This window comes from Anolis carolinensis, chromosome 2 (assembly GCF_035594765.1).
Source record: "Anolis carolinensis isolate JA03-04 chromosome 2, rAnoCar3.1.pri, whole genome shotgun sequence".
NCBI lineage: Eukaryota > Metazoa > Chordata > Lepidosauria > Squamata > Dactyloidae > Anolis > Anolis carolinensis.
The window spans coordinates 169,449,761-169,463,980 of record NC_085842.1 but is presented as its reverse complement, the minus strand read 5'-3'; the positions used below and the strand labels follow the sequence as shown (position 1 = coordinate 169,463,980).

General features: G+C 41.1%; 1 protein-coding gene across 7 annotated transcripts in view; it reads right to left on the bottom strand.

The window, feature by feature from the left end:
- Positions 1–14,220, bottom strand: part of hdac7 (histone deacetylase 7) — a 281,863-nt gene that overhangs the window by 78,229 nt on the left and 189,414 nt on the right. For all 7 annotated transcript variants that reach the window (XR_001730659.2, XM_016995792.2, XM_062971059.1 and 4 more), the window contains 2 exons: positions 2,458–2,651; positions 1,649–1,739 (listed from right to left, as the gene is read on the bottom strand). Coding sequence is in view for 6 of the 7 variants with exons in the window: in XM_062971059.1 (XP_062827129.1) it covers positions 1,649–1,739; positions 2,458–2,651 (285 nt within the window). In the remaining variant the exon portion in view is untranslated. The remainder of the gene's footprint in view (positions 1–1,648; positions 1,740–2,457; positions 2,652–14,220) is intronic.

Genomic DNA, 14,220 nt, shown 5'->3' with positions numbered 1-14,220 from the left:
CAAAAGGCAATTTCTCCATTGTCCCTTAATCTGTGTCACTATATACTCTAGGAAACTCTCATTATCTAGAACACTGATTCTCAACCTGTGGGTTCCCAGATGTTTCGGCCTTCAACTCCCAGAAATCCTAACAGCTAGTAAACTGGTAGGGATTTCTGGGAGTTGTAGGCCAAAACACCTGGAGACCCACAGGTTGAGAAGCACTGGTCTAGAACAACAAAAGACAATGACTGTCTGTATCAGTCGTAATTTATCAGGCTGTCATATCAGGCTGTGTACTTCCCTGACTGGGCCTCAAGCCTGCTCACAAAAATAAAACAAGTACAAATTGACCTACATACCAGGACCTCTGTAATAACATATAACAGTTATTTTTAAAATACAGTATAACCCCTGTATAGCAGGGTACATGTTCCCAGACTTGCATGGATAACAGTAAACCCTATTGAAATGACAGACTGCAATCCCAAGAATACATGGAGTCATGTTGGAGGATCTAGAAAATGCCTAGAAATGAATATTTTGTTAGATGTGTATAAATGAAATCACAGGTATCTGCCCTGTGTATCCAGGGGCTCATACTGTAATCCATAGAACTGAAATTCTTTAATCAAATAAAACAAATATTGATAGAGCCTTTTTGATTATCCTCCAACAACAGTGGTTAGTTTGAAGGGGAAAGGTAATAGTTCCAAAGAAAACGAGGCTGCAAGAAGCTAAAGCAGTGGTTCCCAATTTTTGGGCCTCCGGGTGTTTTGGATTTCAGCTCCCACACTTCCTAACAGCTGGTAAGCTGGCTGGAATTTCTGAGAGTTGAAGTCCAAAACACCTGGAGGCCCAAGGATTTGGAACCGTTGAGCTAAAGGGAAAAATGAGGTGGGAGTGGAGTCTCAAAATTCTACAGGGTGCCTTTAGTTTTTGTCGAAACCTTGGAAATGGCTACTTTCAAGTCAAAGTTCCAAATAAAATTGCCCTTCAAAAGAGAATGAGAGAGAGACAGAGCAGCTGGTATAGCTTACTGGTAAATTATTTTGATAAGGGTTAAGACAGGATTACCATGTACACATAACAAGGGGGTCGGGCTGTTTTTGAGAATGAGCCAGGCATGGTGCTTAACTGTTTTAAGTAGTTTTTACTTAGTAATTTTAATATGATTTTTAACAGACTTCTTTTAATAATTGTATGTGTAATTATATATGGTTGTAAACTGTATTTTTTAAAAGCTTTTGAGCCACTTTGGGTCTCAATCCAGGTACAAATAAATATGATGATGATGATGATGATGATGAGACTAACAATTAACAAAATGCCAGCCAATAACAAACAAATCATGTTTGTACAATGCAATTACCGTAACCATGGAGGTGGTACTCACAATTTCATCCAACAAAATATATCCACCCTAGAAATTTTCCAGTCCTTAAGATTCGATTGCATGTTTCCACAGGAAATTCTCATAGAGTTGCATTTAAGAACCTAGCAAACTCCCAGGTGGATACCTCTCTAAGTTTTCCAACAAACCAACTTTCAGCAGAACTTTGCTTTTTGGAACCCAAGCAACAAAGGGGAAATCAGAGTTGTTGAAACAAAGCAAAAGTTGTAGCTTAATATGAAAGGTGGCAGAAAAGGAAAGAGAGATAGTTCTTACTGCGCTTGCTTTTGTCTTTATTCAAGAGGAGTCGCAATTCTTGCTCCTGCTTTCCAGGGACGGGTTCTTGAGATGGCGGCTCCATTGGCACCTGAGCATGTGTGAAAGAGAAAAAGACTAAATGATACTGCAAGAAATGGGGGCAATAATGTCTACAACAGTGAAAGAAATGTTACATCCTCATGCAGGAGCTACTATTCTATTTTTAAATCCTCATTTCTTGAGAGCTTGGGAAAATTTGTGGGTTCCCCGAGTCACAGATTTACAGAATCATCTTAGCCCCCATGCTGGAAGTAACAGTCTGAAAAAGCCTCCCACCCCCCACCCCAAATGAAGCACAAGACAAAAGACACATACTGAAAATTAAACAGATTCTGAATGAAGAAATGTGCTTGAGTATCAGAAATTAATAAAGGTCAATGTTCTGCCAGACAAAAATCTACACCTCATTCGGGGTGTACTTTTCTAACCTTCAGTTTAGAGTCAAGACTGTGGCCATTCATATCTTGCTGAGCAAAACCTCCCTTCCACACTGACTATACTGACTAGGCCTGATGGGAAATGTAGTCCAACATGTAGAGAAAGTGGACACATATTTCCCAGCCCTGGATCAGAGGCCATTGTTTCACAAATACAGATTATGCTACCAAGTATTGCCACTTCAGACCAATTTCCTTGCCCTGAGATTGTTAATTCTCTGCTCTCCAGAAGACAACTGAAGTTAAACTGGCCCAAGACTGCCTGATTTTTGGAAGGGCCGTGGCACTCATTTGCCTCCATCAAACCCCAAGAAAGCACAAGAGACTAACCCGCAGGTGTGGATGGGTGAGCTGCTCCACTTGCTGCTGGTGCAAGCTTGCTAGAAAAAGCTGGTGCTGTAGCTGCGTCTGCTTCAGGGCCAGCAAAGCCGTATCTGGGCCAGGTTTGGCAAGGCGCTGTCCAATCCTCAGGTCCATGGGGATGGTCTGGGGAACCCGCAAGGAGACACAGAAGTTCACGGCAGCTGTTGAAGGAAGTTATTTTAAAATATTTATATCCCATATCTATTATAAGGGTCTTCCAATAAATTAATTCAAAACAGTAAATAATAACAATCATTTTAAAAAGATTAAAACACATATTAAATAGCTTAGCAATTAAAGCCAGATTATGATTTGGTGCAAAAATGATCTCAATGTTGGTACCAAATAGACTTCCACATCTGAAGTGCCATCCCAGAGAAGGCCTTTCCCAAGTCCTCTCACAATGTAATTCTCCTACAGAAGATGGTACCTCCAACAGAACTCAGTTCTGTAGCAGGCAGATACAAATAGAGGTGCTCTATCAAGTATTAGGATCCTAAGCTGTTAAGGGCTTTTAATCTTATCACCAGCACATTGCATTAAAACTGGAAGAACGGCTAATGTAAGTCCTTTAGAACTGGTGTCATATGCTATCTGGTAGGACAATAAAGCAACATAGATTCCTATTAAGGAGTCAAAGGACCACCTCAGACGGGGCAATTTGAGTGATCTAGGACACTTCCATCCTGTTTTGGGGATGGAGCCCCACACCAGTCATTACACTGGCCATCCTTGGACACTTCTCTCCCAACACAGGAGCCTGCCTCTGTTGTGCTGGCTATAATGGTGTCAGCACGGGCACTCACCGGATGGGCGAGACTTCCCACATGTGATGGGAAAATGTCACCATCAGGGAGTGGTACACAGGGTGACAGATTCTCCCTGCTGTCCCTTCTGTCCAACAGAAAAGTCAGGCGAAGTGGGATGCTTTGCCTGGCCTTTGTGATGAGGTTATATTTTACTGCATTGTCCTGCCATGAGATGCTGTTCAGTAGTCCATTTTAGCATTTTTATGAAGCCCCAGGGTGGATCTTGGAAAAGTACTCCATTTTTCACTACAGTTGCCAGAATCCCCAACCATGCCCAGGTTGCTACTTTTTCTATAACTCTAACTATTCCCTGCAATGGCCTTCTAATTGTGTTCCAGTAACACTGGTATTTCTTGGAAGCCAAGGAAAAGTTCCCCTAGAAAAAGGTCAGGGACAATACTACTGTCTCAGTTTCCACATAAATCAGCTGAACCAAATTCAGATTTCACACCTTCACAACAAACATTGTAGCTCAAAATACTTATTTTGGATATAATATATTTTGAGATTTTTCATGGTTGAGAACTACTGCTCTAGGGAGTCAGATGATTTTCACTTAGTGTCTTAAGGGCATGTTGGATAGGTGCCAAATGGGTGTTTCTAATCTTTGGAAATATTTTGAAGAAACAATAGTCAACTATGTGTTTGTGTGTGCGTATAACTACATTCATGTGGAGTTTAACAGTGCATGCATGAATGAAGTAATTGATAAAATGGGCTCATGAATGAAAACATACAACACTTGCATAGGCAGTAAAAGATTATTTTATTTATCCATATATCAAGAAAATCCATTCTCAACCTTGAACCTTCTGGATTAGCTGGACTCCAATTTGCAGAACCCTGAAACCTTTATTTAATTATTTGTGATTGCAGTGATTGGATCACTTCATGACCAATCAAGATAAGATATTACTGTACATATTCATGTATAAACTAGATATTTTAGACAAAAATATAACTTCACCAGCAGCAACTGAAGTTTTCAATGCTTATGGAGTGGGAGATAAGCAGAAAAGTGTTGTCTTTAAATCCAGAAAAGTGACTGAGCAGGATTTGTGTAACAGCCTATCATTTCCTAGTTATTTGCATAGAATATCCCTTTTCACAACAAGGAATTAGGGGTTAGAATCTGGAACCTGGGTGGTGGTGGGGAAAACTTGGTTCTGGTTCAATTGTACTTCCTTCCTGAAACTCCCATTTTGCTGTCATAACCCAGCAGCATAAGGAAACCAGTTTAAGATTCTACCCCAAACAGCAAAACCACTAATCGCATCCTCTCCCTCCAGACACTTATGAACAAGCCCACCAAAACCACCCTGACAGCCAGCAAAATCACTTGGCTTTTGAAGCTGTCTGATAGGATCAGACACTCTTGAGCTAAAAAAAACCCAGATCCCTGGGAAAACAGCCAAAGTGAAAACAAACACACATGCACATCCGTACACACACACCCCAACCATTCCCAACAAGATCAAAAATACAAAGAGGCAGGGAAAAGGGCAGCAAAGTAGAAAAGAAAGAAAAAAACACAGCTTCTCTGTCATTGAGGGGGTGAGTTGGAGCTTGAAGGCAAGTTGCTGGATAATTTGCTGCAACTATGTTTGGGCTCAAGTAAACAATGAAAAGAGGCTTAGAGAAAGAAGCACAAAGAGACAGAGAATATATGGTATAGTGTTTAGGGTTTTAAACCTGGAACTTGGAAGATCTAGTTTTAGGGATGTAACTGTTCATTATTTGTAATTGTTCAGCAGTGTAACTCTCTAACTCGGAGTGTGGCGGAATTTTTTGTGACCCCCCACATTCTATTATGTCACCTCACATGGGGTTGCAACCCATGGTTTAAGGCGCTTTAGACCAGGGCTTCTTAAACTTTTCTACTCGTGACACTTTTCACATGTTTATGTGACCCGATAATATAGGTTTATAAAATAGGCCTAAAAATCAAACATTTGTGGATAACAAATTGGAATTTGCATGGCTTGCTAAACAGGCTGATTTTCCATTCTATGATATACAGCTGAAGCTGAAACTTCATGTGCAGTGTCCCCTGTAAACACTGCAAAACAGGCTTATGTAAATCTCTAAAACAGCCACTAGATGGAGTTCAGAGATCTTTTAATGCCGCCAACATGTTGCAACCCCAACATGTATCTAAGCCGCTAAGGGGACCCTATTTTGTTTCACGACCCAGAATTTAAGAAGCAATGCTCTAAAGCAGTGGTTCTCAACCTGGGGTCCCCAGATGTTTTTGACCTTCAACTCCCAGAAATCCTAACAGCTGGTAAACTGGCTGGGATTCTGGAACATGGCCATACAGCCCGGAAAACATACAACCACCCTGTGATCCCGACCATGAAAGCCTTCGACAACACATTTCTGGGAGTTGTCGGGCAAAAATATCTGGGGACTCCACATTAAAACCACTGCTCTAGAGCAATGTTTCTCAACCTCTGTTCCTCCAGGTATTTTGGACTTCAGCTTCCTGAAATCCCAGTTAGTTTACCACCTGTTAGGAACTCTGGGAGCTGAAGTCCAAAACATCTGGAAGATTAGAGTTTCAGAAACCCTGCTCTACTGACAACAGAGCCAGTGGCCATGCCAGCTAAGAGATTCTTGAAGTTGTCCTCCAAAAAATGTTCTCAAATTTAGAATTCAAACAAATCTTTGGGGCCATCTAGAACTATTTCCTGCACAATGTAAGACATTCACATTGGCTGCTGACTGCCAAATTTTATTTTACTTGGCTAGCTGGACCAGCAGGCCAACTTAACTGGGCTAGTGGCACCTGACGGGATGATGGATCCTATCTGGATTCTAGTTCAAACTCTAAAGAAACCATGAAAGATGCAGAGAGTACAGAAGGGAAGGGGTTTCACAGTTCTGTTATGTACTCCAAATGGATAAGACACCACCTAATAAGACAAACAGGTGCTATCTGTTGGATTAAAAAAGAACTGCATACAGCCAAAGAGTCTGACAGTGTGAAAAGAAGACCCCTCAAGAGCTGGTGCCAAAGCAGGCGATGTCCCATCCACCCGCTCTTTGAAATGGGCAGCCACTGAGGATCTATCAGTGGGGTCCCATCTGCTCATTATTTCAACACGGTCTCTGAATTCTGGCTTGACCTCAACAGTCTCTCCATTGCTGGTTTGTTTACTGTCTGGGCTCTGCCAGGGTCTCATTATCCCAGTCCTGCTGAGAGCTCTGTGACATTTGCAGATTAATAATGCCCTGTGCCAGTTGCTATTAGGCCCTTCTGTTGCCACCCTGGTGTGCCTATCAAATGTAGCAGGCAGCTTTTCTTATATGGGAAAACAAGAGCTGGATATTTACATTCAGATGAGATGCTGCAGCATGTCAAACACCTGCAGCCCACAACAAATGTTGCAGATGCTCACAACTTGCCAGGGTCTCCAAGATGGAAAAAGTCTATAATTTTAGCATAATACAGTCTGTGATTCCATCATGGGAGCAAGATCCAAAGAGCTAAGTCTCAGTAAGTCTTATTGCATTGTGAGTGACCTGAGTTACAAAAGTTACCTTCCCACCCATCAGAGTAATTAATTATTCTGAAACACAAACACAGAAACGGGACAGCCAAATGAATGGAAGATATAAAAGCAAAAAACAACAATGGCATATAGTACAGGTATGAATGGTTTAGACATACATATTCAGTGTACGTGATTATTATTGTGGCACTATTGCTACAATGTCAAATGCCACAATCCAACCTATCTTAACATCCAGCAGCCACTTTTGAGTAATGGAGGTCTGTTCTGTTGGCAATCTGAGTGCAGCAGTATGGCATTTTCAACCTTCATCGGCCAACAATCTCTGCTGGAATTACCAAAAGCAAGACCCCTGTCCCAATTCATCGTTGCACTGCAACTCACTGGCAGGAGGAGTCCAGAAATGTCATACTGTTGTGCCCTGGTCCTCAGCAGAACGGACCTACATTGCCTGGTTTAGCTGCTGGTTGTTAAAGTAAGTCTGGAAAAGTTGGGTCAGGAGATGGTGTAGTATCTTGGAGAATAATCATAATAATAACAATAATGAAAAACAGCATTTTGGATGAACAAAAGAACTGAATGAAACCACCAAAGGTATAATCACAGTAGCACAATTACAAGAAGTACCACTGCTTGAAACATGCCACATTCTCTAATGATACCCTGCTGCTTCCTAGATTTTTGGACAGAATCCAAACCACTGATAGTCCAAAATTCTCTTTGGTAACATTGGTAGACTGTGAAATTGATATAATAGCAGTAGTCATAGTTGTAGTAATGACCATTTCCTGTTAATGGGTGTCATTATATGTTAAACAACCTCCTTTGACTCAGTGCCGTTTCAGTGCTACAACTCTATCATCCTCAACAGCATCTTACCATGCTGATGGAAGGCTGCATTAAACACGTGCCTTTGTAACAGATACAAAGAGCCATATCTTATTCAACTAAAAGTAGAGCAAAACATTTTATAATTGTTTAGCTGTGAGGAGAGTTTGTGTGAGAGAAAGAAAATGAAGAAATTATGGGAAAGGACTGCAGTCTGGCCTCTTTCTTTCTTTTTTTTTTTTTTTTTGGTGAAATATAAATTTATATATATATATATATATATATATATATATATATATATATACACACACACACACGTACGTCTGGCCTCTTTCTTGAAATATTAGTTTTCTAAGAGCACAACTGTTTTAATGTAAAGAAACATTCAAACTTGCAATGTCTATTTTTTGCTCTGTAGCAATGCTTTTTTATATACTAGTCTTCACTGGAAAGCTAGTTTTTCTTGTATAAGGAGCTTTTTATGTAAAAGTACATTCAAACTCTATCTATCTATCTATCTATCTATCTATCTATCTATCTATCTATCTATCTATCTATCTCCCTTACACTGTAAGGATTCTAGTTTTACGTGTAAAATTTACTTTAAAAAGTACACTCAACCCTCCACATTCACTGAAGTCAGGGATGCAAGATTCACACGAAAGTGGCAAAATCATGAATTAAATACTATAGTGAGAACACCTCACTAGGAATCTCTCAGCTCTCCAATGTGACTAGAGGTTGACTATACAATTATACTGGTAGATCTATAAATGCCTAGAGAGGTGTTCTCTCTAGGAATCTCTACATCTGCCAGCGCAACTCAGTGGTCAACTTCTGGTAGAAGGATGTAGAACAGTGGTAAACTTGCTGGGATTTCAGGGAGTTGTTGAGAACCACTGACCTAGAGATTCCTAGCATATTAATCAAATCTGCAAAAATGACTTGCAAATGTGGAGGCCTGACTGTATTAGAAGGCTGTAGGAAAAGAGGAAGGCTGCATTGCAGGAAGCTATCACCTTGAGTTAGCAGGACAACTGAGTATCTTTGGAGTCTCAACTTCATAAGGTCAGCAGAAATTGATTAAGTCATTTAACAACAATAAATTTCAAAAATGCAGAAATGCAGATGTAAACTACTGAGTGTTCAAGATGCTACATCTATCCTGCTTCCCTCTGACATCAAACAACACCATACAGGAAAACGCTCTCCCATTTGCTGATTGTAGAAATTGGTCTCAACTCATCCTTGCGACAAAGTCTGAAAGCCACAGAATGTGGGATGAAGAGAAGCACAGCCCACAACACCCAGGGACGTAAACCACATAAACCATGGGCTCCTTCATCTCTTGATCTTTCCCAGCCCCTATTACGAAGACAGTGTCTTTCTTCACCTATGTGGTTTCCACTTTGCTGAGCTGGATGCTGGTGTGGGTGGCTTAATAAGGCATTATTGCCCTCCTGCAGATTCTCCCAACAACAGCTGCTGCCCTAAGGCCAGGGCCTGGCAAGCTTGGAAACACAACCGGGGAAACACTCAGATTCCTGGAAGTTATCTCCCCTCCCTTATATCTGTGTTCTCTGTAGGGGACATCAGACTCTGTGGTCAATGGTGCAAACCGACACGGCTGTACTTCTCTATGCTTCTGTATATTCTGTGTGGCTAAAGCATGAAACCTGGTACCAGGAAATCAACCCTCCTGCCATGTACACCCCAGAAGTGTTGGGAGGCTTTAAGGCCACAGGAGAAAATGTTTGCAATGTCTGGGCATAAGCTTTAAAAGGAGGAATGGCATAGTTCAGGTCAGAGATGTGGGGCATTGATGTCTCACCTAATTCCTTCTGGACAAGTTCTCCGGGAAGGTCTGCCCTCTTCAAGATCATATACCGGATATGAAAGTGGTCATTCTCTCAAATGGTTTTTTTTTTTCTCCAATGGCCTTGTATAATGACTTTCAACAAATAGAGGTTCTGTTTTAGCTATTAGGATTGGCAGCCTGGAAAGACCTGATGTCCCATTCCATTACTTTACACATAACACCTTCGTTGGTCAAAATTTCCTTGAGTAAACTGTCCCCACAAATATATACCCATTATGGGCTGCCTTTCTGTGTCTGGGTGTGTCTTATGTGACTGATTGTGATCCCATGAATTTCACAGGGCTTTCCTAGGCAAGGAATACTCTTAGGGTTTTTTTGTTGCTAATTCCGTCTTCTGAAACATACCCTACAGTACCTGGTGTTCACTGTTGGTTTCCCATCCAAACACTGCCCAGTCTAACTTTGCTTAGCTTCCAAGATCAGATGAGATCTAATATCTTTAGGGCAGAGATATATGTGACAGAACTCCTATCAATGCTAGTTTTGAAATTTCAGGCCTTGAGCTCCAGTCTCACAAATACCCTCAACTCTTTCCTCACTTCTAGTCCCCATTCAGATCTCACAGGTTTCTCTTTTCCTAATTGGGTTTTGCTCTGTCTCTTACTGCACTAACTATTCTATTCTGCCTCTTACTGATATATTGACATCCATCAGATCATATAATCTTTTGGGGATTTTGGGAGATATGTTCCAACTAACTTGTATCTCCCAGCAATGTTCTGGTATTAAAGCTGGTGGTCAGCCTCATTCAAGAGATCCACTGAAAAACTCAGAATAGTTAAGCTCACAAAAGAGTATTTCTTTCTGTTCTGCAGAAGCGGAAATGGATGAGGTCTGGGAATCACCTGGGCTGGAAACTAGTTTAGTCTCCTGCCCAACTCTTTCCTCACTTCTAGTCCCTATTCAGATCTCACGGGTTTCTCTTTTCCTAATTGGGTTTTGATCTGTCTCTTACTGCACTAACTATTCTATTCTGCCTCTTACTGATATATTGACATCCATCAGATCATATAATCTTTTGGGGATTTTGGGAGATATGTTCCAACTAACTTGTATCTCCCAGCAATGTTCTGGTATTAAAGCTGGTGGTCAGCCTCATTCAAGGGATCCACTGAAAAACTCAGAATAGTTAAGCTCACAAAAGAGTATTTCTTTCTGTTCTGCAGAAGGGGAAATGGATGAGGTCTGGGAATCACCTGGGCTGGAAACTAGTTTAGTCTCCTGCCCATCTAAATAGATTCCTGCATGTACTCTCCTAGTTAAACAATATAAACAGGGAGACTCTCCATCAATGGGGCAGTGAATCTCTTCTGGGTTTCTGCCTAGACCAGTGGTTCTCAACCTGTAAGTCCCCAGATGTTTTGGCCTTCAATTCCCAGAAATCCTAACAGCTGGTAAACTGGCTGGGATTTCTGAGATTTGTAGGTCAAAACACCTCGGGACCCACAGGCTGAAAACCACTGGCCTAGACTTTAAAGGAAATATCCAAGGTGCTGAACCGATGTTAGTTAGGTTTTAGCACCTTGAAGTGCTATCTCTAAGGCTTGAACTAAACACCAGAACACATTTAATGCCCACTGACAAGCCATCAGCCACCACTGCATTTCATTGTGCTTTCCTAGCTAGTTCTGATACAGTCTGGTGTGCTGCTTGAGACAGCAGGGGTGCTTCTGCACTGAGAAGAGATCATAGCCAGGGTCCGAGTTGCAGGACCCTGACTATGGCAGCAGCTCAGCCATTGCCAAAGCTAAGCCTGAAGGCTTGGCAAACCTCAGAGCCAGGAAGGCTCCTGCTTCTAGCCTGGTCTTGACATATTCTCAGATGGCAGGAAAGAAAGAAAATGAAGAGCCAAGCATCTTGGGAAGGGAAAGGAGACAGTGCTTCCCCGCAGGATGTGTTGGGTTCCGAATGCAACCCGATTACATCAGTACAGGGAGGATGCCACATCGATGCCAAGGGAAGCAGAGCAAAGATCAAACGCAACACGAGTCTACCCAATTAACAGCCATTTGCATAAGCAGGGGAGGATCTCCCAAACTGGTTGAGCTGGAAGCTCACTGGAGGGAGCGAAGAAGTGTGTTTGAATGGCATATCACCTCCGTTGTAATAATGTGTGTGAGCCAAGGCATTCTCGGCTCTGCAAACACACCATGTGGAACAACCACTGCAAACGCATTCAGCCATTTCTCAGTGGCAGCTGGTGTGACACCTTTATCATTTGAGAGATGAATTTGAGTCTTAGTCCAAACTTGAAAAGAACTAACCAAGCTCCTGAATATTCTTGGGGAAATGGGGAAACATTCTGTTACTGAGATGTTTCTTTATGGATATGGAACGAAGGGCTATTCTTCAGTGTTTCCCCATGCCATCAGATTTCTATGGTTTCCACTTATTGGTGTGGAAGTGGGTGAGAGAGGAGAGCATTTAGATTATGAGGATTAAGCCATTCTTGAGTTCCACATGGAAGGAAAAGAAGATTGAGGGCACCTTCATTTCTTCCCCCGTCTCAGTCCAGATGAGTTGCTTAGTTCCATTCCACCTCCTCTCCCCATCAGTAAGTCACAGTATGTCAGCTCCCAAATGCAGCCAGTGCACGGAATTGCACAAGCACCTGATTGATGTGGAAGCTCAGCCACTGGCTTGTTGTGGAAACAAATCATGAAAGCCACCAGCTGCCAACCCTATACAACCACATATTACAATGATCTTTCAGTTTGCAACACATAACAATACAACTTGAGTATCATCAGGGTAAGAGTTGCTTCACCTAACTCACTATTGAGGAGATGTCAGACAGGGGAGAATCTTTTTAAAATCCCACTGCTGCCACCAATTTGAGGAGATGTCAGACAGGGGGGAATCTTTTTAAATCTCACCTCTGACACCAATTGCGGAGATGTGAGATAGGGGGTTGTTTTTATTAATTATGTTATATTATTATATTATTGTTATATATTTTATATCCACTGCCATCAGTTATTAAAGATGTTTTATTTAAAAGCTGCCACCAGAGGCATGTTTATAATGCGGCCACCAGATATTAAGGGAATTATCAACTCTTGCCACCACTATTGGAAGATATAGCCACTGGCTACTTAGAGAGGAGACTTTTTAAATTTGGGTTTTCTTCCTTTTTTCTGTTTGCTTTAGATGGTAATATATATGTCAGAGACTGAGATGTTAAAAAGAACAATAACACGTTTATTCAGGCACAAGCTTAATGGTTACACTAACTTCTTTTTAGAGGCACAGTTTAAGTGCCACAGTTTAAGAGGCACAGATTAACAGTTGCAAAGCTCTATTGAGGTGTTTCAAACTCTTTAAAATACCACTTCTTTCTCTGCTGCTTTAAACTGCAGTCACCCTGTGAATTTCAATCACAGACTATCTGTTCCTTATCTGGAAACAGACTACCTTAAAATAAGTCACCAAACTTATTTTAAACTGACTCAAATAAGCCCTTGAGTCTCCCTGATCCTCCAACCGAGAATCAGTCCTAACTGTACCTCAGCAGGGCACAGACTAACTGCTCTTTTTCAAACCTGCACTTCTCCACACAAAACGACAGTTGGCTCCGCCCACTTCTCCATGGCAACTAACTCATGAGTGCAGAGTAACTGAAATACTGACCCTTTTACAAACACAATTAAACATGGCTTCTGTAAATTAAAAAAGAACACACTTCATTACAACTATATTATGATTTTTTCCATTAGAAAATGACTTAAAATATGACTGATGTATACTATGATCTCAATCCAACAGACAATTTGATCCTAGACTTGGAATCTAGTTTTTTCATACAATGTGTGGTGTATTGGATGGGGAGTTTAGGTTGAAGTTTGGTCCCCACTGAGCCATAAAGCCCACTGGGTGATGTTAGAACCTCCTCTATGCCTACATCACAGGTTTTTGTAAAAAGAAAATTAAAGAATGACACATGCACTGCCTTCAAGTCATGATTGCAAACATAGATTGTAGATGGAACAAACAAAACCATTTACCTATAGCCTTCCTTTCAGGGAAAGCCAATTAAAATGCACATACAATGCACACAACACCATTAAAAATAAACCCACATCATAGTGACAATAAAGCAACAGCTGACCAAGCAAATAAACGCCAGAAACAAAACCATATGAAGGCACAGCACAACAAATGAGCCTTTAAGGCATACTTAAAACTCAAAAGTAAAGTGAACAAATGAATTTCTCAGTCTAGAGCAGGATGGGTAACTTCCGCAGGCCAGGGGCTGATTCTCAAGTTAGGCAGAAGCTTGAGGGCAAAATGAGTATACTCCACCCTGGAATCTTGTGATATAGGGTGGGATATAAATGTTTGTTCTCAAGTCGCTTTTGACACAATAAAAAAAAACTTTAATTAATATGATGGTGACCATAATATTCACTGTCTCGTTGACTAAAAAATATTCCTGAATAAAATAATGATTATCCCATTGGCTGGAGTTCATATACTACAGTGCATTTAATAGTCTGACATCAAATTCCAGTGTCATTTAGAAAACAAAAATCCTAAAGTAAATAAATATGGATTGTGAAAGGGGACTAAAGGGTCATGTGTTGTACATAAATGGTCAAATGGAAAGTTCAAAAGATGTGGAGGCACCACCAAAAAGATCTTGTCTTCCACCATCTTATTTTCAGTGGTGGGCCAGAGGGCAGGACAACTTTTTGCATTA